Here is a 26517-nt window from a genome sequence, read left to right as displayed (position 1 = left end):
ACAATTATACAACTATATAAACATATAGCTCTATTATACAATAAACTAACTGTTGGGAAAGTGTAGTGACACGGACCCACAACAGGGGGCGCAAATGAACGGTCAATAGATGAGCCAAAATAACAATTTAATGTTGTGAATGTGCACAACGAACATACAGACAATCTCAGAATATCATAACAGTCAATACACAAAGGTGACGTGTGGGCAGGCTCGAGGATAGAAGACGTCTGTCCTAAGAAGAGCCGGAACCACACGATTTCCGCCGCCCCAGAACCTGGTGAATACTGGAGCCGCCAAGTCCCGAATTCCCAGGTGATCACCGTCCCCGACTGTCGGATCTGGTACTGCTGGCGAAGAACAAAGACAATCAAGTGTGGGTGTGTGTACACCCAGTAACAACAACGGTGGGAATGCCACCTCTACCTCTCACTCAATAACTTGCAGAGTACTGTAGATTCCTCAGGGGAAAAGAGTGCCTTCAGCGCTCTCACAGCTTCCACTGACGGAGGAACTGGTACTCCTGCAAACACTCACAATATACAAATATTGCAATTACAAAACGGCTGAGGATATTACCTCCAATGAAGTATGATATCTCGGCAACGAGGTGGAGATGACGTCTGGTCTTTATGGAGTGAGTGTTGTGTGGGCCGCTGAAGAGGAGGTACTGCTGGCCCACCACCACCAGAGGGCGCCCCGCCTGGAGTGCGGGCTCCAGGCACCGGAGGGCGCTGCCGCTGAAGAGGAGCAGCCCAGGTGACAGCCGTCACCCATCACCTGAAACAGCTGACATTCATCAGCTGAGGGGTATATCAGCTGGACGGCATCTCCATCTCATTGCCGAGATATCGTTCTACCAGGAAGGTAACGCACTCAGCCAGTCATCATATTTCTGAGGACTAACCTGTTTTTGCTTGTGCTTAAGACAGCTGAAGACTGAACTTGATCCATATCGGATAAGTACCCTTTACTGCAATATTGTTTGTGACTAGAGGTGGAGGTGGTGTTTCCACCCTACGTGTTGCTGGGTGCAGCCGCACCCACATCTGACTGTTTCTGTTCCTCGCCAGCAGTACCGGATCCGACGAGCGGAGGCAGTGGCCACCTGGGAGTTCGGGACTTGGCGGCTCCAGTATTCCCGGGGTTCGGTGGCAGAGGAAATCGGGTGGTTCCGGTTCGACTCGGACGGACGTCTCCTATCGTCGAGCCTGCCCACACGTCACCAGTAGAATTGGTTTATTCTTACAATTGTGATCTGTTGTGTTTGTTGTGCGAATTCACAACAGTAAATCCTTGTTATTTGACTTCTTCATTGTCCGTTCATTTGCGCCCCCTGTTGTGGGTCCGTGTTCCTCACTTTCCCCAACAGTGAGATGATGTTGAGTAGATGGGTGACAGCTGTCAAGAGGTAATGAGCGACAGCTGTCACGTCACCCCCGGCTGTGTCCATGGCGGCAGCACCCTCTCGTGCCTGAAGCCCGCACTTCAGGCAGGGCGCCCTCTGGTGGTGGGCCAGCAGTACCTCCTCTTCTGGCGGCCCACACAACACTAACCTCTTAATTCAAAAGCTTTGCAGGTTACAGAAGAACATAAAAGGGACAACTAAAAATGTCTACATTCTGTTCAGTCACAACCTTTCAGGTTGTATATCAAAACACACTGAATTTGTTGGTCAACTTCAAACAAATGAGTAATACCCTACTTCCCGAAAAGGTGCATTCATGAGATTATCTCTGAGACAAATATGGATCAACTACTTAGCCTATCACAGTAGATGTAGGCTATCATTATCTTTTGGGCTAAACTAAATTGTCAAAGACATTTTTGCTGATGTGTGTTGCTGCTAACTGATCTAATTGTACCCCTCCATACACATAACTCCACATAACTCACCAGTTTGGCGCCAAACAATGCCAGTTCCATTCTGTCTTGTGCACAATTCTTGTACTGCAAACTCTCAAAGGGACGTCATTGTCATGTGACTGCGCTTGTTTAAAAAAAATAATAAATAAATAATATATTGTGTGCATGGGTAAAATAATTAATAGACACAAAAATATTCCCTGTGCAAAATAAGTTATTTTGGGTCATTTGCAGAACTCTGGCAAGATGGAGAAGCAACAAGAAATATCTTGTGAAAACGCATTATTTTTGCTTTTTACGATGTCTTGGGGGTCACAAACGTCATTTAATTTAATATAGGGTGGGTGTTTAAGCAACTTTAACATGAAATTTATTTAATTTAGGGTGAGTGTTTAACCAACTTTCATAAAAAAAAAGGGTTGGGCAGATGCTCGGGGGGCATTCTGACGCACAGAAACAGTCTGAGCAGTTTATTAGTGCAAGTGTAGCATATAAGTTGTTGGGGAAAGTGTAATGCACGGACCCACAACAGGGGGGCGTAAATGAACAGTCAATAGATAAATTGCGGCAAATGTGCACAACAGGTCGAATACTGCTTTTAGACAGTCAATCACAAGATACAATAAGTTACGTGTGGGCAGGCCTGAGGGTAGGAGACGCCTATCCAGAGAAGAGCCAGGGCCCACAAGGTTCCGCCGCCAACGAAGACCTGCAGTATACCGAAGCCGCCAAGTCCCCAGGTGGCCTCTGCTTCCAGCTGTCAGATCTGGTACTGCTGGCAGGAACAAAAACAGGTTAAGGGTGGGTGTGTGAACACCCAGTAAGCAGTCAGCAAAACACGTTCTCACTGTAATAGGGTGGGACAAAAAACACCTCCACCATCTACATGGGAACACAGTTCGGGAAGAACCTGAAAATTCTGCTTATCCGGTTTGGAGTGAGGGGTGAAGACGTCACTCCTCCACTGACCACAAACCCAGCTCCCAGCTGACGGCAGTCAACAGGAACTCCTGCAAAAACTCAGAGAAAGAGATCACATGCGTACAGCACAGTCAAATGGCTGAGAGTTTACCTGTAAGGTAAGCTGATATCTCGGCAGAGATGTGGTGTGTCCTCCAGGTTTTTATGGCGCAGTGATGATAATTGCTGACAGCTGTCAGTCATGGCTCCTGGGTGGTAACTGCGCCCCCTGGTGCCTGAAACCCGACTACAGGCAGGGCGCCCTCTGGCGTAGGCCAGCAGTACCTCCTCTTCAGGCGGCCCACACAACATAAGTAAGAGTAAAGTAAAAACAGACATGAAGAGGATGAACAGCAGAAAGACAGATGTCCAGACGACATACACCTAATATGGTTTCATTCTGAGAAAAAGCACTACAGATGCAATGTTTGCACTCAGAGTGCTAAATGAAAAGTACAAAGGCCAGAAGGTGTTGCATTGTGTGTTTGTGGATTTAGACAAATCCTGCAGCAGTGTACCAAGAGAAAAGTTGTGGTATTGTTTGAGAAAGTCTGGAGTGGAGGAGAAGTATGATGTGTGTATATATTTTGCATTATGATTTTGGCCACCCCTAAAATGGACCATTCATTCATTTTCCGACGATTATCTGAGTCCGGTTCAGGGTTGCAGCAGACTAAACAGCTCATCCCTATACTCTGCCAAGTCCTGTAACTCTTCCTGGGGGATCCCTAAGCATTCCCAAGCCAGTGAAAGTTGCCCATACCATTCCGTAACATCAGCTGAATGTGTCATCTGCCTACTTTGCTCCCATCATTACACTTTACTGTCTTATTATCAGCTGTCCTGAATGAGATTGTGCAAAATATCTGTTGATGAATGCTATTTCTAGCTAGTTTCTCACTTTTGCCTGAAATAACAGGTTAACTAGCTTGCTAAAAGCTAACATTTGCTTTACTCAAAGTTAGCTAACCACGCTTACATGAGGACATACCCCCACCACCAAGATGACGGAGTGAAAATGTGACTGAGTTCATCAAAAGTAGCCTCAAGACCTGTCTCGAGACCAAAAGTATGACACAAATTAAAAGTACCTACTTAGAGGCTACTAGAATAGTTTGTTTTATACAACTGTTGAAGTGTATCCACTCAAAAAGCTCATTTTTTCCATGTTATGTCTGCCTTTTAAGAGCAGGTGAAAGGCAATATTTGGGAACTAGAATGACAGTCGAGCCCAATTCATTTTTTAAAAGCATCCCTGACAAATTGCTTTTTCTATTGACTCTTCGAATCTATCAGGATCAGTCCAGTTTTATTGAGGCTCATTTACCATTTCTGTGTCTTCTTGCCGTCTTTCTCTGCCATGGAGAGACCATTTTTCAACCCCATTTCTATCCATCACTGCGGTGCCATAGTCTTACCTTCTTTTTACCTTCACTATCATTTCCATCACTCTTTTGTGTGACATGTTTCAGCCATTTGCCAGAGATATCAGTCGAGGTGTTTGATGTAGTTGAATATGAATGCTTGAAAATATCTAATTTGTGAGATATAAACAGTGGTAATTTCATTCATTCTGTGGTTGGATTTAGCAAAGAATTCCATACCAGTATTGTTTTTTGTTGTTGTTGTTGTTGTTGTTTTTTTTGCACTTTATGATCTTGCAGAGCGTAAATGTGCAGAATGCAGGATATCATAAACACTGACAGTTCATAAGACTTGTCCTTACCTTCATATATTATGCACACACTGTAACTTAATAGTTTTTATAGCCCTCCTTTCTGCTGATTGTTGTTTCTGTAGTTCAGAACGACTCCATATGAAGTGTGTTTGTGATTATGTGCAACAATTTGAAAAATATATCAAATATAAATCAATAAAAGCCTTTCACTCAATCCTGCAGTTTTATAGAGGAATTTCATATACAGAGAAATTACATAAATCTTGAAACATCAGTCAAAAAAGTTTGTTTTAATATAAATGAATTTAAACTCAGAGCTATTCCCTGACTTTGAACTTGACTTAACTTCTTGCAAATAAAATCAATTATTACTTTATTCTTGTGCAGTTACTGTCTGCCTTTTGGGTTCAAATCAATACAAATCAGAACAGAATAATCCAGCCAGTAACATGAACCCATCTGATTGCAACCCGGACTGTGAGCAATTCAGTCTTTTCCAAATTCAACTTGTTGATTAATTTAAGCCCCCCCGTACATTGACAACCATATGGAATTTCTGTATCATCTCACACCTCTACAGCCTACAGTGTTCTACACTCTGCTACATCTCCCAAACATCTTGCCTTCCACAGACATCCCTGCATTGTTTTCCAAGAGGAAAAGGAAGTGATGGCTCAAGCCTCAAAAGAGATGTCAAGTTCCTGTTCCAGTGGAAGCAGCAGTCCTCGATCCCGTTCCACAGGTTGTCACCACAGCTAACCCAGAGCCCACTCCAGATGTTTCCACCAGAGCATAAATAGTAGGCCATGGAAGACTCAATTAAATTAAATGTTGGAGGTAATCCAGTTCCAGATCTTGATTCTGATCAAGATTTCACTTTGTATAGGCTTTGAAGGATTATGTCAAAACTACTTTATTGCTTCTCACCACATTTGAACCACAGACAGACATTAGGCCATGGAAGACTACTGAATTTTGGAGGTGATCCGGATCCGGATTCTGGTTCAGGATTTCACGTTATAGGTTTTTAAGGATTACGTCAAAGCTACTTCATGAATTCTCACACATTTGTACCACAGATAGATATTAGGCCACGGAAGATGCCACAGAATTTTGGAGGTGATCCACATCCGGATTGGCAGTTGTCAGAAATCTTGCTCTTGTTTTATCTGCAAAGTCAGTTTATTGAAGGGAGAATGAGCATGATAAAAGAACTTTCTGGAACCTGCTGACTTCTTTTCAAAGGCATGTACCCATTAAAATGCAGTCAGTGAATGAATAGATTAATTGAATGAGTTCATCCTCTTCCAATTGTTGACATGATGGTTCAAAAACATTAAATGATATCATCCTTTACATTTCCAAATTCAAAAGACATATACTCAACAAAAATATAAATGCAACACTTTTGGTTTTGCTCCCATTTTGTATGAGATGAACTCAAAGATCTAAAACTTTTTCCACATACACAATATCACCATTTCCCTCAAATATTGTTCACAAACCAGTCTAAATCTGTGATAGTGAGCACTTCTCCTTTGTTGAGATAATCCATCCCACCTCACAGGTGTGCCATACCAAGATGCTGATTAGACACCATGATTAGTGCACAGGTGTGCCTTAGACTGTCCACAATAAAAGGCCACTCTGAAAGGTGCAGTTTTGTTTTATTGGGGGGGGATAACAGTCAGTATCTGGTGTGACCACCATTTGCCTCATGCAGTGCAACACATCTCCTTCGCATCATCCGTGAAGAGAACACCTCTCCAACGTGCCAAATGCCAGCGAATGTGAGCATTTGCCCACTCAAGTCGGTTACGACGACGAACTGGAGTCAGGTCGAGACCCCGATGAGGACGACGAGCATGCAGATGAGCTTCCCTGAGACGTTTCTGACAGTTTGTGCAGAAATTCTTTGGTTATGCAAACCGATTGTTTCAGCAGCTGTCCGAGTGGCTGGTCTCAGACGATCTTGGAGGTGAACATGCTGGATGTGGAGGTCCTGGGCTGGTGTGGTTACACGTGGTCTGCGGTTGTGAGGCTGGTTGGATGTACTGCCAAATTCTCTGAAACGACTTTGGAGACGGCTTATGGTAGAGACATGAACATTCAATACACGAGCAACAGCTCTGGTTGACATTCCTGCTGTCAGCATGCCAACTGCACGCTCCCTCAAATCTTGCGACATCTGTGGCATTGTGCTGTGTGATAAAACTGCACCTTTCAAAGTGGCCTTTTATTGTGGGCAGTCTAAGGCACACCTGTGCACTAATCATGGTGTCTAATCAGCATCTTGATATGGCACACCTGTGAGGTGGGATGGATTATCTCAGCAAAGGAGAAGTGCTCACTATCACAGATTTAGACTGGTTTGTGAACAATATTTGAGGGAAATGGTGATATTGTGTATGTGGAAAAAGTTTTAGATCTTTGAGTTCATCTCATACAAAATGGGAGCAAAACCAAAAGTGTTGCATTTATATTTTTGTTGAGCAAGGATAAGCTGCAAGCCTGCGTCCCACTTGCTCAACACTGCCACCTGCTGTATGGTTTGTGAATTATGAAAATTAGGAGCACATACGCATTACATATAGCTTGACTGCTTCCTTTTAGCCACATCTGGGCTTGTTGTTGGAAACATGGGTGTAATTTGGTGGGGGATAGGGGGGACATGTCCCCCCCACCTTTTCAACCAGGGGGGACAGAATATGGTATGTCCCCCCCACCTTCTGACATATATGTGTGTACTTGAAACATGCTATGTCAGTCTTATGTGCAAAACCATGTCAGAATAGTATCTTTGTTTCTGCAAGTTTGTATTTTTAGCAGCATTGACTTGTTTACAACACCTGGTTCTTGTTTGTCACATTCGGAATTTTCTGGGACTGCATTTGCCCAGATTTGAAACCAAAAATAGTTGCGTCTAGGGACTAGTGTCTACACATAAGTATCAATGGACCATATGATAATTTACTCAATTCTGAAAGTTAGAAAAGGAAATCAGAAAAGCTATCCAGGACCTCAGAAAGCCCATCTGCAATTATTGCTTGATCTCCGAAATCAGTCTATGCAAGCGAAATTATGTTCAGTATGAATGTTGTCATTAGTGCCACTTCGAAAAATAAATTCATGATACGTAATTTATCCTAAACTTATGATCTGTTGTTTTTTCAAACTTATGCAAAAACAAATCTTGAGAAAAAAAAATACAGTATGCGATAGTTAATAATTATTAAGAGCCTGTTCTTTCATATTTATGAAAACATTTTACCACATTGCAGTTGTTTTTTTTTAATGAAAACTCAACCTATCATTCTTTTTGAGTTCTGCACATGTGGTGATACCTTATTTACACTAGGATGTTAATCAAATTAATGCTGGCTATTCTCAGAATAAAGTATCCACAATTTCAAATTGCATAAGTCAAATGGTGTCCACTTTACGTTCTTCTCAAGACATTAAAATTACTGTTCTGGATGCTCAGAATGCATCTGAGGTTATCTAGAAACCGTTGGCTTCTGGGGGCCTAAAGCGGCCCCCAGATCCCCGGCCTATAATTTCTAGTTCTAAATTGCGCCCTTGGTTGGGAATATCATTGCATGCATGATGGAAATTAGGAGCAGGTGCAAAGTTACATGTAGATGAAGAAAGTCCTATATAGACCCAAAACAGTTATGGTCCAGCAGAAGCACATGTATGGTTGTTTCATACTGTACATCTAATCTGGTTGATGAAAACAGCATAATGGTTTTTCTTTCCCTGTACATTTTATGTGTGTCTAGGCTGACTGCTGAGAGCGGTGTAATGGTTTCTCTCACTTATTTTCTCTTTCATATGGCTAGCATACTGGCATTGTATGTTACTATGCTTTCTACCTTTTTAAATTCGTTTTATTAGTAAACAGAGCAGGCCACGGCCTCAACTTTATCTAAGGTCTGGAGCTTTTAGTGAAGCTTAGGGCTAGTGGCCAGCGATCACCTTAGTATTTCTTCTGTTTTTCTTGTTGCATTGTTTTTTTCTCTCTCTCTCTGTTTGAGATGCGGCTCTATCCAGAGATGGGAGTGGGTGTCTTCTTCTGCAAGCCTCCCATCCTGGACACTAACATGGATTCCCAAAATTTCCTGTATATTTGTATTGTCAATTGCAGTGGTGGGCACAGTTCCGATAATCTTATCGAAAGATAATGTTTTCATTATCGGATGACCTTTTCGATTGACTTTGAAAACCATTATCGGACTCATTATCTTCCGATAAATTTTTGTCCGATAATTTTTAGACCGTTAACGTGGTAAACAAAGCTGAACAGCTACAAACTCTTATAAAATTTAAAACCAGTTGAACACCTACCTGTTAAATGTTTTGTAGTAGATGTAGTTCTACCCTCTGCAAAAAGAAAAGAGCTGCTTCTAGAAGAAACCATTGTATCCTCTGCAGGCAAAGGAGAACTGGTCACAACAAACAAACAAAAAAACCCTCATTTCTTTTACCCCATACTGATACAACGGCAATATCACCCAAGTCATCCAGAGGCATACATTTTTAACTTATGGTTCAAATTTTAACCAAACTAATTTCGGACAAGTTATTTAAATTAATGTCATGTCTGAAGTTTTATAAAGTGAAAATATCAGATATGTTTTAGTTTTAAAGTAATGTGCTAATTTTTAAGGTTTTAGTGTGGAGATGCTGTGTCCAGGTGCATTATGGGCATAGGATAATCTCAGTACGTTCACGACATGAAAAATGCATTTGAGACACTCTGATCAGGCTCCACGGATAACAGCATTAAACTCTAGTGCCTAAAACTCTCATGAATATATTCTCTGGGTTTATAGACATTATTGTGTTTGCGTTTATTAAATTCCACGCATCTTAAACGTAGCAGAGTAGCAGCAGACACAGATGATCTGAAATTTTGTTTGGCAATTCTCTACTGCCATCTACTGGCCAGTAGTGTTCATGGCAGTATTCAAACTGAAGCTGGGCTGATATTTTCAATCACTGTACTCGGTTCCAGCTCAGCTGTACCACAGAACCGCATGGTGTAAAAGTTCAGAGCGCCCGATTTATGTTCTCACACACATTGTATGTTCAAAAACCACACGTCGGACCTGTGTTTCCAGAAGCAAAACGTAAACAGAAGCTTTTTTTTCAAACTTAATTTACAAAAACCCTCGATGGGAGACATCAAAGTTAAAAAAAAAACATTACAAGACAGGTCTGTGGTGTTTGAACAGGCACAGTGCGAGAGGTGGTCGTGAGATGTTAAACGCAGCTTGTTACTGCATGTATACTAAATGATGCAGGACGCGCGATTAACCTGAAACTCGGTGCGATCCAAAAAATTCTCGCACCAATGAAAGATCAACTGAAAAAGGGCCAAAACTAACACTGGCACCAGTAGATCATGGCAGAGTTCTATTTACGAGGTCTATTAGACAATAAACCGACCCTTTTATTTTTTTTTAACTATATGGGTTTGAATGACGTGCGATTCCACCAATCATGCTTGAACCCTCGTGCGCATGCGTGAGTTTTTTCACGCGTCGGTGACGTCATTTCCCTGTAGGCAGGCCTTGAGTGAGATGTGGTCCCGCCCTCTCAGCTGAATTCCTTTCTTTCACACACTGCTCCAGACGGCACGCGTTGCTTTATCAAAAATTTTTCTGGACCTGTGAGGAATATCTGAGTGGACACTATTCGAGAAATTAAGCTGGTTTTCGGTGAAAAGTTTAACGGCTGATGAGAGATTATGGGGTGTTTCTGTCGGTGTAAGGACTTCCCACAGAGCAGGACGTCGTGCAGCGCTTCCAGGCGCCGTCGTCGGCCTGTTTCGACCTGAAAACATCCTAATTTAAGGCTTAATTCACCCAGGACGTCGTGAGAGAACAGAGAAGATTCAGAAGAGGCCGGCATGAGGACTTTATGCGGACATTCCACTGTTTAAGGACATTTTTTAATGAAAGACGTGCACGCAAATTCGCAGAGTCGTTTCCGTGATGCCTCGGTGAATCTGTGTGCGCCGCGACAGGAAAAACACCTCCGTGTTGAAAACCATTTGTAAAATTCAGGCGGCTTTTGATGGCTTTCAACAAGTGAGTAACTGAGAAATTGTTTAACAGCTTGGGCATGTTCCAACTTGCCCGTTAAGGTTTCCAATGGAGGTGTTTTTTCTGTCGTGACCCCCGCGGTCGGGTCCGGTCCGACATGCGACTCTGCCCGCACGTTCTTTCATTACAAAATGTCCGTTAACAATGGAATGTCCGAATAAACTCTTCATGCCGACTTCTTGTGAAAGTTCTCTGTTCTCTGACGACTTACTGGGTCAACAGAGCCTGAAATGTGGAAGTTTTCAACTTGAAACGGCAAGACGCTGCCGCCTCGAAGCACAGATCACTGTCAGGCGCCGTGGGCCATCCTTACGGCGACACTACCAGACCAAAATCTCTCATCAGCCGTTAAAATTTTTACCGAAAACCAGCTGAATTTATCGAATGGTGTCCACTCAGTTGTGCTTTACAGTTTTGAAAAAATTTTGATCAAACAAAGCAGCAGTCTCTGAGCCATTCCTAAACAATGAAAAAAACGACGAGAGGGTGGGCGACTCCTCACTCAAAGACTGCCCACAGGCGAATGACGTAACCGACAGGCGTGAAAAAACTCTTGCATGCCCACGAGGGTTCAAGCATGTCTGATGTAATCACACGTGATTCAAATCCATATGGTTTTTGAAAAAAATAATGAAGTCGGATACTTTTCTAATAGACCTCGTATTTTGACACCGGTTATACCAGACGGTTATCTAATTACAACTTGGCTTTTTTTGTTGTTGTTGTTGAAAATGCCTTTTTTTTTGGCATATTTTACAAAAGCACATTTATCTGTAAACACCAACACACAACACACCTCACATTAACATGTTGGTTTACATAACCAATCAGGGTTTAGCAGAGGCACATTTTACCCAGAATGCCATCTGTCTGTGTTTGTTACAAAACTTCAGAATTAGTGCATTATTTAATATTAAAATATATATGTTATATCTTAACTCTGCACAAATGACAGAATTGACATTAATGGAGTTATTCTATCAGTATTAATTTTATTTACACCAAACCATAACGCAGCATTGCTTTATTTTCCAAGAACTCAGCCTGACGGCAGCGTTGTGATTGAGTAGAGTTCAGTTTTGTGGCTCCTCTCAGCTGCATTTGTGCTGGAAGCCATGTAGCAAACTGGAGCTTCCAGCAGGGGGCAGGACACTCAAAGATAGAAGTGCTGACTCATTGTTTGGGTCTGTGGTCGCCTTTGATGCTTTCAGAAGCGAAACTTAAAATCAGCTTGTTAGTAGTTGCAAGTGTACCGGAAACGATACTGGAATTTATCGGTTATCTGTAACTTCCGATACATTTTTGGGTGGTTATCGAAGTTAATTTTTTCGTTATCTGTGCCCACCACTGGTCAGTTGTGTTTGTAGCATAGCCCAAGCTGTGGGTCACCTCTCTGAGTCTGCTCTGCTTGAGGTTTCTTCCTCAAATCATCAGAGGGAGTTTTTCCTTACCGCTGTCACCTGTGTGCTTGCTCTTGGGGTTGGTAAGGTTAGACCTTACATGTGAGAAGTACCTTGAGGCAACTTTGTTGTGATTTGGCACTATATAAATAAAATAAATTGAATTGAATTGAAGGGTAAAGACAGGTAGCATGGCCGGGAATTGAACAAAGGTCTACATATGCACGTCCTGACTCCCAATCCCCACTGAGCTACCTGTGCTACTTAATGTTATATGTACCTTTTTTTTTGTCAGTTTCCTTCTTCAGCTTTTGGATGGAAACCAGTTCTACATTTTGAGATTGCAGGGCACAGGACGGTACGTAAGGTTTTATGAGAATAGGTTTGAGGTTAGGTCTCATAATGTCAGGCATGTCCTTCAGCACACAATGCTGTAGCATTTGCATTTAGACCTACACATTAACAGATCATACAGGTATGACCTCCATAGGTCAAACACTTAACGCTTTTAATGAACACGTAGGACAGATTGTCAAAGCAATCACTTCATGTCCAAACACACTATAAGAAATAACCTTGGTTTGCTTTATTGGATAACATTAGATTAGCTGGAGTGATGAGATATGCTCCAGGCTACAGAGATAAGAGCCTCAAAATTAAACTTGGACCTGCAAGCTTCTAAAGAAAACTGGTGATTCCTGCATGACACAGTGATTGTTTCTTTTTTTTTTCCTTTGGGGGAGAGACACAAAGATCACCCACAATGTTATCTCGTCAGTCCACCACTGCATCAATCAGGTCTCAGGCTGTGAGAAATCGACCCCTTTGCCACCAGAATCAATGCCCGTTCCCCATTCTTATTGGTACAGCAGAGATTGTTAGAGATACAGTGCAGGGGTGCGCCGCCACTTCCAACACTGTATGTTCTAAATGGGGGATGCTATTAACTCACTTCCACCCACTGCTTCTCTCTTCTCTGTTCTTCTGTCACTTCTCAGACTCGAGAGGATTTGATTGAAAATGCTACAGTGAAACTACTGCATGTACTTTTCTGTTTGTGATCTTTGTATTGTCAAATCAAATCAAATCAATTTTATTTATATAGCGCCAAATCACAACAAACAGTCGCCCCCAGGCACTTTATATTGTAAGGCAAAAGCCATACAATAATTACAGAAAACCCCAACGGTCAAAACGACCCCCTATGAGCAAGCACTTGGCGACAGTGGGAAGGAAAAACTCCCTTTTAACAGGAAGAAACCTCCAGCAGAACCAGGCTCAGGGAGGGGCAGTCTTCTGCTGGGACTGGTTGGGGCTGAGGGAGCGAATCAGGAAAAAGACATGCTGTGGAAGAGAGCAGAGATCAATCACTAATGATTAAAAGCAGAGTGGTGCATACAGAGCAAAAAGAGGTGAATAAAAGAAACACTGGGTGCATCATGGGAAACCCCCAGCAGTCTAAGTCTATAGCAGCATAGCTAACTATTGTGTACAAACTATTTATGGAGAATCCTTGTTGACATAAATGAGGCACATTACCACTGACCTGGAGGTTATGACACTGGTCTAATTTTGATTCTTGCATGGCCCACGTACCAACCCATCTAATTTACAAATTTAGTTCACAATTTAAAAATTGTTGCCCGCCAACACATACAAAAATGCATTACATTCCACTTTTACGCAAGATATTTTTACTCTTTTTTTTCTTTAAACCTCTGTGCCAGTCTGTGTGTCCTTGCTAAAACAGCTGATCCATCCATTTGTTAACAACAAATACTAAAGCTTTTTTTCCACCCCAGATGCACCTAAAGTCTCTTTCTGGGAACAACATGAGGTGAAAAACGCCGATAAAACTTTACCTGCCAATTTGTTTGTGCTACATGTTATCCAGTCGTCTTGCTCAGAAACCAGGGGCGAATCAAGGCAGAAACGGGGTGGGGGTGGGATGCTGCCCCCCGCAACACCCCTAGATTAAAGGTCCACTTTTCAATTTTTCATACTACTACGACTACTTAATAATAATAATTATAATTCAACAAATAAAATCTTTAGAAACAATTTAAATGTTAGAAAAATTGTTACATTTATAATATATAAGATTTACCGTTATAGTGCTGTCAACAGTTAAATATGAGTTCAATAAAGATGTCTTTATTTTTTATAAAAACAAATATTTATGTTTATTGAAGTCACAAAAGGGTGACTATAAAGTGGCAAAACGGGTTATCATTTCATGTTGAGGTGGTAGGGAGGTGTTGTTGGCAGTCGCTGAAAGTAACTAATAAAGTAACTAGTAATCTAACTTAGTTACTTTTAAAATTGAGTAATCAGTAAAGTCAATAAGTTACTTGTTCAAGGAGTAATCAGTAATTAGATTACTTTTTCAAGCTAACTGTGGCAACACTGGTTCTGATATACTATTCATGCTCTGTAGCACATATCTGTATAACATGACTGTTTACATTCTCAGTTGTACATGTGTAATTGCACACTCATCACTTTCTATTGCATATACAGCTGATGTAGCTCACAAATTTGCACAAATTGTCAGGTTTTGGATTTTTTGCATTGTGTGTTTGAACAAAGGACTAGAACCCGTCTTTCGTTGGAAGAGCGATGGCGATGCCGTGAGGATAGGCCATAGGACATGTGTTTTATGTGTATGTCCAGAAATCAATTTTCGTGCAACACCTAGGGGGGCAACTCAAAGCTATTATATATATTATATAATATATATATATATATATATATTATATATATATATATATATATATATTATATATATATATATATTATATATATATATATATATATATATATTATATAATATATATACATAATAAAGGTTATACATCAGAAAAGCAGAACTATATACAAATCACATATAGAGTATCAATATCATTCATACATAAAAATATAAATATATAATATATATAAAACGTAATATAAAAAGTATACATAAATATAAAAAGTTATATATCAGAAAATGATACTATATAAATCACATAGCATATCCATATTCTTCTATCAGGACAGAGAGAGAAAGGCTGTACAAGCAGAGAGAGTATAAAATGTAAATGTAAATTGTCAAATTAAGAGAAGAACATGGCGTCCCGCCCCAAACCATATTTTCACATGTAGAAACTTGCTCATGACCGCATTTCTCGCGACCCAGCAGCCAATGCGGCGTCTTCTCTTTGTCAGCGCGCTACGTATTCAACTACATTTCCCAGAATCCCTTTGTGCAACCTTACGCGAGTATTTCCTGTTTGGGTGCCGCTGCAGCTTGACGAAGGAAGAATGGCCGCTGATACAGGCAGATACAGGAGCGCTGTCAGTAAAAACAAAGACCCTTCTGGTCTTCTCATCTCTGTTATAAGGTGGGTTTTTATATTGTATGTTGACTTAACTGTGGTATAAAGGGTTCAAACTGTGCTTAAAATGTTCATATTAGCTCTTAGCTTAGCTACGTCCTTCCTGTATACTCTGGCTAAAGCTGTCAAATTAATTTCTACACTTTCGTTGTTTGCGGCTTGTGTTTGCAGTTATTTGTAGTGTATCAGTCTCAAAGATGATGCCTTTTTTCTTTGACTGCGTTAAGAGAGTCAAATAAACAGAAGCTTGACAGAAAATGTCATTGTGTACATAAAGGTACTTGGTGTTGCGAAGGTTTCCACGTTCCTTATTGTTTTCAAGGACTGTTTAAAATGAATTAAAATTTACAACACGTTACTATCCTGAGAAATTGCTCAGGAAGCGCAGCATAGTTCCGCAATAACGCTGTTACCGTGAATAATATATATATATATACATATACAGAGAGAGAGAGAGAGAGAGCCAGGTGCACCCAGATGTGTCATTAAAAATTCAAGATACTGAAAGTAATCTTTAAACAATATATCGCAGGCCATGGGGAACGCTGTTGTTTGCTTCCAACTTTCTCGTGCATGCACACAATTTGATAGGCAGAAAAATCCGGACTCCAAGCAGGTGCCATGAGAAAACGCTGGCTGGATGACCCTGACAAATGTCCTGCGACTGATTATGGTTGGATTTACAACTATCTCATCAACACACCTGGGCCTTATAATGGTGAGGCCAAAAGGGCTTTCAAGTCTCTGGAGGCATATAATTATTTTATCAGTGGTCATGTCAGGGAATGCCGTTATCACCCTGTTGCTGCAGATGCTGATGTTTGTCTGTGCTCTTTCTACCCGTCTTTGTGAGGTGAGTGCAGTGCAGCAGCGGGACGTGCTGAAGTTGAGGGACTTTTTAAATGTGGCCCAAAAAGACACTCCTGCACATTCTGGCACCAGACACGCACGCATGCATGCGTTCAGCTGCAGTTTGTTTGAAAGCCACCAGACCAGCTAGAACTGAACCATGGGTTCCTGGACAGTCGCCTCTGCGCTTCTTCTCGCTGGCTTTATTTCTTCATGGCTTACACTCACTTTGACACCGTAGTCCAACTTCTCACATAAATGCTCGTCTTTAGGAATGTTAAAATGTGTTTTATTTCAAAAGAATGATCCGAAAATCAGGTCCTTGTTAGTGTGCAGCCTTTATAATAACTTCAATCACAGCGTATCACCTAAATGTGGAGCTGCACAGAGGAAGCCAAAGGAAAAAAGAAAATAAATACAGAAGGGGAGTGGGTTTATTTTTATGTGATGAGTTTGAACACAGGGTGAGCTCATGTGATCTCATCATCCACCTGCACTGGGCACTTTTGAGACAATTAAACCACACTCGATCCTCCAGACTAAATGCTTTGCTGCAAAAGTGATACTCTTAGTAATCCATCTGGATGTGATGTGTTGATGGGTTGTTATGCACGGTGCTGAGTTGATCCGTCACCGTGTGATGATTCGCCGAGTGCCCACTTTGAACAGTGACATCTTCAAATATTATGCACAGTCATTGGCTGAATAAACGTTTTTTGCCTACCAGTATAGCCCCCGCACCAGTGCACTCCGGCGGTGTGACGTCATTGCGATCCCTCATATATGTAGTCATATTAATAATGCAAAATTCTATTTATATGCAGCCCTTTCTGATTGGTCAGTGTAGGTCATGGGGTGATGATGGTGCACACCTTCACTTGTTTTTCTATCTTTATGTAGGGCTGAAATTACCTTTAGAAGTGATGATCTTAAACACTTTGTGCTTCCAAAATATTTGTAACTGTATTTTTCTTACTTTACCACAGCCATTGAACACTTGAAGTAGAATGTGAACCTGTTCTGCTGGCTTAAAAATCAGACACCTGACCACTTAGGCCACAGCGTGTCATAGTGTGAAGTCATCACACATACCAACAGAAAAACTCCAAACTTCATTTAAAAGCTAACCTTAACCCTGAAGCTAACTTTGCGCAGATGATGGCGGTGTGTGTAGATGGGCAATTCTATGGCAACAGAATTACAACAGCAGCAGAATCTGGACATATGCCATCTAACCACGACAGATTAGCTCAGATTGTAATTCTATTACCGTTGAATTGCCCATATGCAGCGGCTCAACTCTGTCTTGCTTTTTTTGCTAACTCCTAACCTCGACTCTTTAACCCCGACCCCTAACCATAACCATGTGCTATGTACAAATAGAATAGAAATTATTAATTACTAAATGGCTATGGATAGCCATTTAGTAAAGCAAACTGCAGCATGTCCAACAGCATAATATTTTTCTACATTGTTTATTAAGTAAAATAAGTCTTCATATGAGCAAAAAATAAGGCAGATTCCGATAGTTTGTGATATTGGTGAACTGATATGTCGCTCGGGCTTTTCATAAGAAGATAGTTCATCAGTTAGTAGTTCCAACCTTTTTTACATTGCTTTTATTCTGTATTCGACACTTTTAATATTTACCTGGTTTGTGAGCTAATCTATCTCAAAATTGTCTTGTAATTTCCTGACTCAGGGTCTCTGTTCACCACTGTTAAGGTGCTGTTACATTTAGTTTCTGAGGTGGATTTGATTGGCGTGAATCATTGACTTGTTCTGTCTCTTTCATTCTCTTCTGCAGGACTTTGTCCAACAGTGATGATGTGGAGGGACAGAGAGACCGAGAAGGGTCGCCTGGAAGATGCTTTTGAGACATGTGATAGGGACCTAGATGAGCTGATTGTTCGACATTACGCCGAGCTTAACCACTGCCATTAGGACCTACCAGAGCATCACAGAGAGGATCACCAGCTCCCGCAACAAGATCAAGCAGGTATAAGTGAGAGATGTGTACCAAACAGGAATTAAACTCACTCACTTCTCAGGATTTTGAAAACTGCAACTGCAATGGATGATTTTCAAGTTGTGACAGAGCAGTGCATGCATGATGATATCACAACTCGCAGTTTCCGTTCAACACACAAGAACTGTCAAGAAACTTTCTCGGTGTGGTTGGAGTTGTGTGGAGGTAGGTTAGCCTTTTGAATGCTTGAATAACGAATGTCCAGTTGCACAAAGAAATCAAGTAAAGTGAAAACATTGTTCATTGCGCCCAGAATCTGGTATTTTGGTCGTTGAACTTTCCTAGCAACAATGTAAAGTCCCGGTCACACGCCACTAACGAAGGACAACCAAGCCAAAATGAAAAAAGAAATCTGGACTTGCGTTGACTTTCAGAGACATTGTTTAACCGGCGTCCAGCTTCGATCAGTCAGCCGCTTCGTGAGGCGTCGTAACATCCGATCGGTCAGCCGCTCCGTGAGGTGTTGTAACATCTGATCAGTTAGCCGCTCTGTGAGGCTTCGTAACATCCGATCGGTTAGCTGCTCTGTGAGGCGTCGTAACATCCGATCGGTCAGCCGCTCCGTGAGGTGTTGTAACATCTGATCAGTTAGGTGCTCCGTGCGGCTTCATAACATCCGATCAGTTAGCCGCTCCGTGAGGCGTCGTAACATCCGATCGGGTCAGCCGCTCCGTGAGGCGTCGTAACATCCGATCGGTCAGCCGCTCGTGAGGCTTCACAACATCTGATCGGTTAGTTGCTCCGTGAGGCGTCACAACATCTGATCGGTTAAGCCCGCTCCGTGAGATGTTATTACATCTGATCGGTTAGGCCACTCTGTGAGGCGTTATCGTTCGATCGGTAGCCGCTCTCTGAGGCTTTATTACGTCCGATCGGTTAGCCAGCTCTCTGAGGCATTATTACATCCGTTCGGTTAGCCGCTCCGTGAGCGTCATAACATCCGATCGGTTAGCCGCTCCTTGAGGCATCAAAACAAGCTGTTGTTTTCTAATGATGCCCAACACGCGAGCGAGGGGCTCACTAACCGGAAGTCTCGGTTTCAAGATGGCGGCGCAACTTTAAATTGTCCATTCATGCTAGCTTGGTTAGAGGGTGGCTTTTCAGAACTCTCCATGGCTGAAAAACCATGCAGAAGACAGGTTAGGGAAGCCACCAAACAACCCATAACAACTCTAAATTAGACTAATGGGCCTTTCACACTGCACGTGTTACTTACATACTTTAACGCCTCCCTTGCATTCAACACTTTGGACACATACAGTGCGAAAGCCCATAAATTTGCGCAAATTCTAGTTCTTGGGCCATCGTCTTGTCTTAAGAACAGCCTGTCACTTAGGTATTACTTTCTGAATAACTACATGAACTACTAGGGGGCTTGCAGTTCTTAAAGTCACTGACTGGGTCCACTGCAGGCATGAGTCTGAACAAACAACACCAAGAGCATCCAGAGTGACAGATGTTCTCCAGACGGCTCATAGGTTCATTGCTGGTGGTCTTTCACATTCAGGTGAAGGAGAACCTGCTGTCATGCAAAATGCTGGCTGCCACTGCAAGAGAGACGTGGCTGAGGAAGCTGTGGATCGAAGGCATCGAGCACAAACACGTCCTCCAGCTACTGGACGAAATCGAAAGCATCAAGCAGGTGCCACAAAAGCTGAGGCCGACATGGCTAGCAAGCACTACCTCCGTGCAACTGAATGCTGGTGAGTGCAGAAGCAGGCGGATGTGTCTGTGTGGGGAGAAGTATTTAGCTCTGCGGTTAGTACAAACAGACAAATGAAAAGAAAAACTAGATTGAAGCAGTTAAAAATAACCCTTTTTTCCCTCCGGTTCGGTTGGCTGGCGAACGAGGCGATGACGTGGACATATTGAAAAGGAACAGATTATTTGTTGTCTTGTTTTGAGATTGTGGGAAACTCTATTTGCAGCCATCAACACCACTCTCCATGAAGCTCTGCTGTCAGTATTTATTTCCCGGTGCCTGTCGGTGCTTTAAAGGGCCCTTTTTCTTCCTCCGTGACTTGTCCAGTGGATGCAGCTCTTTTATTTCATGCATCTTCTAAGCGCAGTGAGGACGCGGCAGGTGCGTTGTGTGCCCGCGTGTTCTTTTGATGGGTATTTTGCTATCCGCATCGGCAGGGGAGCCGGAGGGATGGCACTGAGCACTAAACAACCAGGCTGTGGTCCCTCTCTTCTCCTCTTTTCCTTTCTTCTGTGTCACACACACACACACTCTCTCGCTCTCTTCTTCATCTTCTTCTTCATCTTCTTCTTCTTCTCTCTCCCACACATCAGACTTTGGTAATAATTAGTTTGCTAAAATGGAGTTATGTCTGGAGGAGGTGGGGGTAGAAAGGGGTGTTGATGAGGTGCCCAAAGGACCGTGAAAAATCCTCTTTGTGGGAGTGGAAACAAAATAAGGGGAGCTTCATTCAACTTGGACTCAGCCACACAGCGTGTTGTCAACGTTGAGGGAAAAAAAAACAAAACATAAATGCTGCATAATGACATGATCAGGTGTGCAATGTTTTTAGTGCCACCTGCTTTAAGGACTGTTTTGCAGGCCTCTGCGTATCACAGTGTTGTTTGGTGCTTTTATTTTGATAATACCGCTGAATAAATCATGTTTATGTGCTTTGAACTGAACAAGAGGTTCTCAGTTATGTCTCCAATAAATTTCAGAATTAAATCCTTCACATTCTCATCTGTTTCTGAATTGTCACTTTTTACATTTTCTCTACAATGATAGTTTTCTTCTGCTATTTTAACATGGCTTTTGAGTGAACATGCTGTGTGAGTACAGCCAGTATAGGTGTGCCCAGAAGTATGTGTACCTTTGAGGTATTACACCATCTAAATGTTAGAATGACATGGAAAAAAAAAAGAAAAAACGACTTCTTGTTGTGAAAGTGTAGGTACACGGACCCACAACAGGGGGCGCAATGAACGGACAATGGAGAAAGGTGAATAACAAAGTTTACTGTTGTGAAACGAGCACAACCATACAACAATCAATAATTTGGGGTTTAGCCGAAATCTGCTGGTGTCGTGTGGGCAGGCTCGAAGTTAGGAGACGTCCGTTCCTAGTCGAGACCGGAACCACCCGATCTCCTCTGCCACCGAACCCCGAAGTACTGGAACCGCCCAGGCCCGAATTCCCAGGTTGGCCACTGCCGTCCGCTCGTCGGATCCGGTAACTGCTGGGCGGAGAGAGCACAAACACACAGGTGTGGATGCGACAGCACCCAGTAAACGGAGAGGGGAGAAGCCGCCTCCACCTCTTGTCACAATAAAGCAGGAAGGTGAGTACTTATCCAAGCAATAGCTTTCGGTAGTCAGCTGTCCTGGAAAGGTTTAACAAGTTTTATCAGATTATACAGTATATGCTTGCAGAGAAGGTTACCTCGATCTCAAGGCGATATCTCGGCACTGAGGTGGAGACGCCGTCCTGCTGATATACCTCCGTGCTGAGTGGGAACAGCTGTGTCCAGTGATGGGTGACAGCTGTTCACCCTGGCTGCTCCCGTAAGGCGGCAGAGCCCTCTGGTGCTGGAGCCCGCAATCCAGGCAGGGCGCCCTCTTGTGGTGGTGGGCCAGCAGTACCTCCTCTTCAGCGGCCCACACAACAGGAACCCCCCCCTCAACGGCGGCCTCCTGGCGCACGACCGGGCTTGTCCGGATGGCGACGGTAGAAGTCGGCCAGGAGGGCCGGGTCCAGGATGAAGCCCTTCTTCACCCGGAGCGTTCCTCGGGACCGTACCCCTCCCAGTCCACCAGGTACTGAAAACCCCGGCCCATTCGACGGACGTCGAGGAGCCGGCGCACAGTCCAAGCCGGCTCCCGTCGATGATCCGGGCAGGAGGTGGTGCCGGACCCGGGGTACAGAGGGGTGAGGTGTGATGGGGCTTGATCCTTGACACATGAAATACTGGATGGATCCGCAGCGAGGCCGGGAGCTGGAGCCTCACTGCGGCGGGGTTGATGACTTTAAGGATTCTGAAGGGTCCGAGTATCGTTCTGGAGTTTTGGGGAGCCACTTGCAGAGGAATATCTTGGTGGACAACATACCTCCTGCCCAGGGCGATACTTGGGGGCCGGGGCCCGCCGCCGGTCTGCATGTTTCTTCGCCCTCGTCCGGGCCTTCAATAAAGCAGATGCGGGCGGCACGCCACACCCGACGGCACTTCCGTAGGTGGGCCTGGACCGAGGGCACACCGACCTCTCCCTCAACCACCGGAAACGGGGGGCTGATACCCCAAGCACACCTCAAAAGGGGAGAGGCCGGTGGCTGACGACACTTGACTGTTGTGGGCGTACTCGATCCAGGCCAGGTGGGTACTCCAGGCCATCGGTGCGCGTGGCTGTCACACAGCGTAGTGTCTGCTCCAGTTCCTGATTGGCCGCTCTGCCTGCCCGTTGGTCTGGGGGTGATACACCGGACGAGAGGCTGACCGTGGCCCCCCAGTTCCCGCAGAAGCTCCTCCAAACGTGCGAGGTAAACTGGGGACCGCGATCGGAGACGATGTCTGATGGTATCCCATGTAGACGGACGACGTGGTGGACCAAGAGGTCCGCGGTCTCCTGGGCCGTTGGTAGCTTCGGGAGGGCCACGAAGTGGGCCGCCTTGGAGAAACGGTCCACTATCGTGAAGACAACGGTGTTTCCCTGGGACGGCGGGAGACCCGTGACAAAGTCCAGGCCGATGTGGGACCAGGGGCGATGTGGGACGGGCAGCGGCTGTAGCAACCCTGAGGTCTTTCGGTTGGTCGGCCTTGCCCCTGGTGCAGGTGGTACAGGCCTGGACGTAGTCCCGGACGTCGGCCTCCAGGGACGCCCACCAGAAGCGCTGCCGAACGACTGCCACGGTCCTTTGCACCCCAGGGTGACAGGAGAGCTTAGAACCATGACAGAAGTCCAGTACTGCAGCTCTGGCTTCCGTTGGGACGTAGAGTCTGTTCTTTGGTCCGGTTCCGGGGTCCGGGTCAAGGGTCAGGGCCTCCTGGACGGTCTTCTCCACGTCCCAGGTGAGGGCGGGCCACGATAGCGGGACTCCGGGATGATGGGATCCGGGGGATCCGACGGTTCCGTTTTGACTTCGTCTTCGTGTAACCGGGACAATGCATCCGATCTTTGATTCTTGGTTCCCGGGACGGTAGGTAATCCGGAAGTTCAAAACGGCCAAAGAACAGTGACCAGCGGGCTTGCCTGGGGTTCAGCCGCTTGGCGGTCCTGATGTACTCCAGGTTCCGATGGTCAGTGAAAACCGCACGGCTGTTCCCTCCAAGAGATGTCTCCACTCTTCGAGGGCCTCTTTCACCGCAAGGAGTTCTCGATTGCCGACGTCATAGTTCCGTTCGGCGGGGGTCAACCTGCGGGAAAAATAGGCACACGGGTGAAGGACCTTATCGGTCTTCCCGCTCTGGGAGAGCACCGCTCCTATCCCTGAGTCCGAGACGTCCACTTCAACCACTAACTGGCGGCTAGGATCGGGCTGCACCAGAACTGGTGCAGACGAGAAGCGCCATTTCAACTCCTTGAACGCGGCTTCGCACTGATCCGACCAGGTGAAGGGGACTTTTGGTGAGGTCAGGGCTGTCAGGGGGCTAACTACCTGACTGTAGCCCTTAATGAACCTCCTGTAGAAATTAGCAAAGCCGAGGAACTGTTGCAGCTTCCTACGGCTTGTGGGTTGGGGCCAATCTCTCACCGCCGCAACCTTGGCCGGATCAGGGGCGACGGAGTTAGAGGAGATGATGAACCCCAAGAAGGACAAAGAAGTGCGGTGGAACTCACACTTCTCGCCTTTCACAAACAGGCGGTTCTCCAACAACCGCTGTAGGACCTGACGGACATGCCGGACATGAGTCTCAGGATCCGGGGAAAAGATGAGTATATCGTCTAGATACACGAAGACGAACCGGTGAAGGAAGTCCCGCAAGACATCGTTTACCAACGCTTGGAAAGTCGCGGGAGCATTAGTGAGACCGAACGGCATGACCAGGTACTCAAAATGACCTAACGAGGTGTTAAATGCCGTCTTCCATTCGTCTCCCTTCCGGATCCGAACCAAATGATACGCATTCCTAAGATCAGCTTGGTGAAGATTTTGGCTCCATGTCAAGGGGGTGAACACCGAATCCAACAAGGGCAACGGGTATCGGTTGCGAACCGTGATTTCGTTCAACCCCCTGTAATCAATGCATGGACGAAGCCCGCCAATCTTTTTTACCCACAAAAAAGAAACCAGCACCCATCGGAGAGGTGGAATTCCGGATCAACCCGGCAGCTAATGAGTCCCGGATGTAGGTCTCCATTGATTCGCGTTCCGGCCGTGCGAGGTTGTACAGCCTACTGGACGGGAACTCCCTGCCTGGAACCAAATCAATGGCACAATCATACGGGCGGTGGGGAGGAAGCGTGAGAGCCAGATCCTTGCTGAACATGTCCGCGGAGTCTGGTACTCCGCCGGCACCGCTTCAGATTGGGCGGACTCGGACCTCCTCCTTAGCGTGGGAGCCGGGAGGAACCGAGGAACTAGACACTCCCGATGGCAGGTCTCGCTCCACTGTACCACTACCCCGGACGGCCAATCGATCCGGGGATTGTGCTTTAGCATCCAGGGAAAACCCAGAACCACACGGGAGGTGGCCTGAGTCACAAAGAACTCGATCACCTCCCGGTGGTTACCTGACACACCAGAGTTACTGGAGGTGTCTTATGCATGATCGGTGGGAGTAGGGAGCCATCTAGTGCCCGAACCTGTACAGGCGAGGTAAGAGCCACCAGAGGGAGCCCTATCTCCTGGCCCATCTACTGTCTAGCAGATTCCCCTCAGAGCCCGTGTCCACCAGTGCTGGGGCCTTCAGGGTTGAATCCTCATACAGGATCGTGACTGGGAGTCGTGTGGCAATGTGGGTGTGTCCCACGTGAATGTCTCGGCCCACCCTGGCCAGTCTCTAGGGGCGGTGCGTGGAGTTTAATAACCGCTCGGGGCAGTCGCTTGCAAGATGCTCACTCGAGCCACAAACAAAACAAGCTCCGTAGGCCCGCCTCCTTTGTGCTCCAGGTGCCCTAAATGTGCCCTGCTCGTGTCCATAGCTTCGTCAGCAGGGGGAGCCGTAGGCGCACGGAGCGCAGGAACAGAGGAGCGTGGGGAGGCGGAGCTCGGTCGGAACCGGAAGGGGAGAGGGACAACGCGTGCCTGGCCACGCCCTTCGCCTCGTTCCGACGGCGTTCTTCTAGCCGGTTGTCGAGTCGTATGGACTAGATCGATGAGCCCATCTAAGTCCCGTGGTTCGTCCTCGCCACCAGGTGCTCTTTTAGGACCAGTGACAGTCCGTTTACAAAGGCGGCGCGGAGGGCAGTGCTACTCCAGCCGGATCTCGCCGCCGCGATGCGGAAGGCGACTGCATAGGCAGCTGCGCTCCGACGCCCCTGTCTCATTGACAGTAGCACGGTTGAAGCGGTCTCTCCTCTATTGGGATGATCGAACACCGTTCTGAGCTCCGCACAAACCCATCGTATGTATGAAGGAGCCGTGAGTTCTGCTCTCAGAGCGCTGTAGCCCAAGCGCGTGCCTCCCCGCGAAGCAGGTTTTACATAAGCTACTTTGCTAGCGTCAGTCGCGTACATCACGGGACACTGTGCGAAGACGAGCGAACACTGCATCAAAAAATCCGCGCACGTCTCCACACAGCCTCCGTACGGTTCTGGAGGGCTTATGTAAGCTTCTGGGTACGGAGGAAGGGACCGTTGAACGACCAGTGGAACGTCACTATCACGCGCAGGGTCCTCGGGAGGGGAGAGCCGCAGCGGCGCCCGGAGGGCGCGCTTCCACTTGTGCTGCGAGAGCCTCCACCCTGCGGTTTAGGAGAACGTGCTGCTCTGTCATTAAACGATCCGAGTGGTGAAAGCGGTGAGGATCCGCTGCAACTCACCGATTACCCTCCCGAAGACGCCGACGCGCCCTGTTCTTCCATTGGCCGTTCAACAGCCGGTTGACGCCCCTCGGGATCCATGACGCTGGCCGAGATATCCTGTTGTAAAGTGTAGGTACACGGACCCACAACAGGGGGCGCAATGAACGGACAATGGAGAAAGGTGAATAACAAAGTTTACTGTTGTGAAACGAGCACAACAATACAACAATCAATAATTTGGGGTTTAAGCCGAAATCTGCTGGTGCCGTGTGGGCAGGCTCGAAGGTAGGAGACGTCCGTCCTAGTCGAACGGAACCACCCAGATCTCC

The 26517-nt window shown here is 45.3% G+C and overlaps 1 protein-coding gene across 1 annotated transcript in view; it reads left to right on the top strand.

The window, feature by feature from the left end:
* The first annotated feature begins 15285 nt into the window (after window positions 1-15285).
* The window catches only part of exoc4 (exocyst complex component 4), a 318954-nt gene continuing 307722 nt past the window's right edge, over window positions 15286-26517 (top strand). The window contains 6 exon segments of the mRNA XM_034163907.1: window positions 15286-15397; window positions 18048-18075; window positions 18077-18166; window positions 18168-18239; window positions 19777-19930; window positions 19933-19976. Coding sequence (XP_034019798.1) covers window positions 15318-15397; window positions 18048-18075; window positions 18077-18166; window positions 18168-18239; window positions 19777-19930; window positions 19933-19976 — 468 coding nt within the window. The 5' untranslated portion in view covers window positions 15286-15317.

Source organism: Thalassophryne amazonica, chromosome 22 (genome assembly GCF_902500255.1).
Source record: "Thalassophryne amazonica chromosome 22, fThaAma1.1, whole genome shotgun sequence".
Classification (NCBI taxonomy): domain Eukaryota; kingdom Metazoa; phylum Chordata; class Actinopteri; order Batrachoidiformes; family Batrachoididae; genus Thalassophryne; species Thalassophryne amazonica.
This window is presented reverse-complemented; position numbering and strand designations above follow the sequence as displayed.